Source organism: Cyprinodon variegatus, unplaced genomic scaffold (assembly GCF_000732505.1).
Source record: "Cyprinodon variegatus isolate N-32 unplaced genomic scaffold, C_variegatus-1.0 Scaffold534, whole genome shotgun sequence".
In the NCBI taxonomy this organism is placed as follows: Eukaryota; Metazoa; Chordata; class Actinopteri; order Cyprinodontiformes; family Cyprinodontidae; genus Cyprinodon; species Cyprinodon variegatus.
In genome coordinates, this window is record NW_015150987.1 from 200629 (window position 1) to 204286 (window position 3658).

The following is a 3658-nucleotide window of genomic DNA, read 5'->3' on the forward strand; positions in this document are numbered from 1 at the left end:
TCAAAACCTGCCATCAAAATATGTTCGCTTTTATTATTCTGGTCCCTGCAGTTTGTACCACATACCTTTAAAAAAAAAACGCAAACATCTACGTCTTGCCGCCACCAAAAGTAGGGGAAAAGCCCCAAAAGGCGAGTGGGTCTGAAGCAGCTGCTGCTGGGGATTCCCAGTGACGGCGCACCGCTGTATGAGAAAGGCAGGATGGTAATCTGGATGAACTGACTGCACAGACGATGTTTTCAGGTGAACTTTTTACCCACTGATCACAGCAAATATAGCTGCCATTGTTTCAGGCAAAGAAAGGATAGAGTAGCTCCGCCCAACGCGCATCAGACCCACTTCTCCACCGAGCAGGTAGAGCAGTAAAGATGCTTCAGCTACGCGTCAGAACTAAACCTGGACAGGCATCAAAATTGAAACACGTGTGTTTTTGCTGCTTCTGCTGCTTGCGGTCTGAACGTAGCATTAGACCCCGCCCTCCAATCTAGACCTGTGAAGATGCAGCAATAACCAGGTTGTGTTTGTTCTACAGGAAGTGCGGCAGCGGCTGGTCACTCTGAGCACGCAGCTTCACGCCCTGCAGGTCCGATCAGGTTTATCTATTATTCAGCACTCTCTTTGTTGCAGGAAGTGATGTCACTGACCTGTCTGTTGGACTCCACCCCCAGGCTGCAGTGATCCGCCAGGATTCGATCCTAGAACTGACTGGCAATGGGGGTCCGACCCCTCCCGCCGCCCCGGGCTCCGCCCCTGGCCCCCGCCTGGTTCGGTCGATGTCCAGGGATGCAGCACTAGACGCCAGTGGGGAGGCGGTGCTTCTGCGGCGGCAAGTAGAGCTCCTTCAGGAGGAGCTGTCACGGCTGCGAGTAAAGGCAGAGGAGTGCAACAAGAAAGGGGGGGGTTCGGGCAAGAAGAAGAAGAAGAACAAAGGAAAAGGTGACGCCAACAAGGACCAACAGGTGTGTCCCGAAGGGCCAGGTGAACAACGGCGATGATGGTGACGAGCAAAATGGCGCTGATGTCAACCGTGTCTCCCTGCAGGTCAACAAGAAGGCAGAGGAGCCGGAGCCACAACCTTTCGCCCCATTGGCCATCGAGGATCCTGTCGACCAGTTGGACGGCCTGGAGGAGGGAAATGAGGAGGAGGAAGAGGAGGTGATGAAGATCTCTCCACGCTCCGACAGCCCCAGAGGTTCGTACCAACAACCGACCCTTAAGTTACCGATCGCTGCTGCCTTACCAGTCACCATGGTAACCACACGATGTCACCCTCAGACCTGCAGGACATCCCGGAGGAGATTGAGAGCTAACCTCCCGGCTCCGCCGTGGACCTGGCCCGCGTGACGTGGTCAATGATGTCGCCGTTGCTGCCAGAGATCCGCTGACTGTCGGACTTTTTTCCTTGAACTTTGTTTTTTAATTTTCTGTTGGATACAGGAAGTATAACCATGAGACCTGTTTACGACATCATGTCTGCTGGAAGGGAGGGGAGGGCGGGGGGTGATAGAGAGGGAGGGGCTTTAAAAGGCTGAGGTTATTTCTGATTGGAGGCCTGGTTTCAGGGCAGGTGGGCGGAGTTTGTGTGTTTCAGTCCAAAGTCTAGAGTCTGCTTCAGAAAATCACTTCAGGACATTAGTCCTGCTGATGTCTGCTGAAATCTGCTGGGAGGATTCTGGGAGGATTCCTGGGAACCGCTGGGATAATTCCTGTTGATATCTGAAGGATTCCTGGGAACTGCCGGGATGATTCCTGTTGATCTCTGAAGGAATCCTGGGAACCTTTCTAGTAATTCCCAGGAAGTCCTGATAAGATTTCATAAAAATAACTGAGAGGAATGCTGGGAATTACTGGAAACGTACCTTGGGACTCTCTTAAAGAATTTTTGGGAATCAGTAGGAGGATTCCCTGGAATCTCTGGTAAGATTCAATGGAATCCCTGAGAGGAATTCCTGGTGAGATTCCTGACAATCTCTAGTTGGGTACCTTTGGGATATCTGGAATGAATCCTGGGAACCACTGGGATGATTCCTTTTAATCTCTGGAGGATTCCTACGAACCTTCCTAGTAATTCCCAGGAATCCCTGTTAAGACTTCATGGAATCCCTAAGAGGACTCCTGGGAATTACTGGAAAGGTACCTTGGGACTCTGTAAAAGAATTTTTGGGACTCAGTAGGAGGATTCCCTGGAATCTTTGGTAAGATTCAATGGAATCCCTGAGAGGAATCACTGGTGAGATTCTTGCCAATTTCTAGTAGGGTACCTTTGGGATATCTGGGATGAATCCTGGGAATTACTGGGAGGATTCCTAGAAAATTCATTCTAGATTGATAGGAGCCTTTATGAAGGTACCTTTGGGATCTCTGGGATGAATCCTGGGAACTGATGGGATGATTCCTTTTAATCTCTGGAGGATTCCTGGGAACCTTCCTAGTAATTCCAAGGAAGCCTTGTTAAGACTTCATGGAATCCCTAAGAGAAATCCTGGGAATTACTAGTAAGGTACCTTGAGACTCTCTGAAAGAATTTTGGGAAATCAGTAGGAGGATTCCCTGGAATCTCTGGTAAGATTCAAGATTCAATGGAATCCCTGAGAGGAATCACTAGTGAGATTCCTGACAATGTCTAGTTGTGTACCTTTGGGATATCTAGGATGAATCCTGGAAATTACTGGGAAGATTCCTAGAAAATTCTTTCAAGATTGATAGGAGCCTTTATGAAGGTACCTTTGGGATCTCTGGGAGGATTCCTGGGAACTGATGGGATGATTCCTTTTAATCTCTGGAGGATTCCTGGGAACCTTCCTAGTAATTCCCAGGAAGCCTTGTTAAGACTTCATGGAATCCCTAAGAGGAATCCTGGGAATTACTAGTAAGGTACCTTGAGACTCTCTAAAAGATTGTTTGGGAATGAGTAGGAGGATTCCCTGGAATCTCTGGTAAGATTCAAAATTCAATGGAATCCCTGAGAGGAATTCCTGACAATATCTAGTAGGGTACCTTTGGGATATCTGGGATGAATCCTGGGAATCACTTGGAAGATTTCTTGAAAATTCTTGGAAGATTGTTAGGAATCTTTATGAAGGTACCCAGGGATCTCTGAGAAGATTCCTGGGAACCACTGGGATAATTCCTATTATTCTCTGGAGGCATCCTTGAGGAACACCACAATCGATCTGTTTGAAGTTCCTTAATGTTTTCCGAAACCTTTTGGGTGGTTTGCAGAGGAACCGGGAGGTTCCCGCGTCTTCCAGAATCCTGGAGTAAAGGTTTCAGCAGTCTTCAGCAATAGACCTCCTGCAGGACCTTTGCTTGAAGCAGGAATGTTTTTCTTTCTCACTCAGCGCCAAACATGAGACACATAAACGGTCACCACACTACAATACCCAGAAGGCCTTTTGAGCGTCAGTCTGATTGTCTTTGTGAACTTTATTTAAACAGAAGTGTAGTTTTAGAGACATTTGATTCTGTTTGTTACTGTCTGAATTATTAGCTTCAGAATCTCTTAGAGTTACAAATGAAGCCAAAAAGTTTGTATTAACCTTAAATGAGCAGCAGAAAGGGAAGAAGCAGTTAGAGTCTGGGACTGGGAGAATTGGGGGGGGGTTCTGGGGACCTGTTGGGAGGACTGCATGACATCACAGCTGCTGTACATTAGCAC

At 47.9% G+C, this 3658-nt stretch overlaps 1 protein-coding gene across 1 annotated transcript in view; it reads left to right on the top strand.

Annotated features, from left to right (window-relative positions):
* LOC107095261 (rho guanine nucleotide exchange factor 2-like) overlaps positions 1-2979 on the top strand; it is a 44729-nt gene extending 41750 nt beyond the window's left edge. The window contains exons 17-20 of the mRNA XM_015391280.1: positions 533-583; positions 669-959; positions 1042-1192; positions 1276-2979. Of these exons, the coding sequence (XP_015246766.1) occupies positions 533-583; positions 669-959; positions 1042-1192; positions 1276-1310 (528 nt within the window). The 3' untranslated portion in view covers positions 1311-2979. The remainder of the gene's footprint in view (positions 1-532; positions 584-668; positions 960-1041; positions 1193-1275) is intronic.
* The last annotated feature ends 679 nt before the right edge of the window (positions 2980-3658 follow it).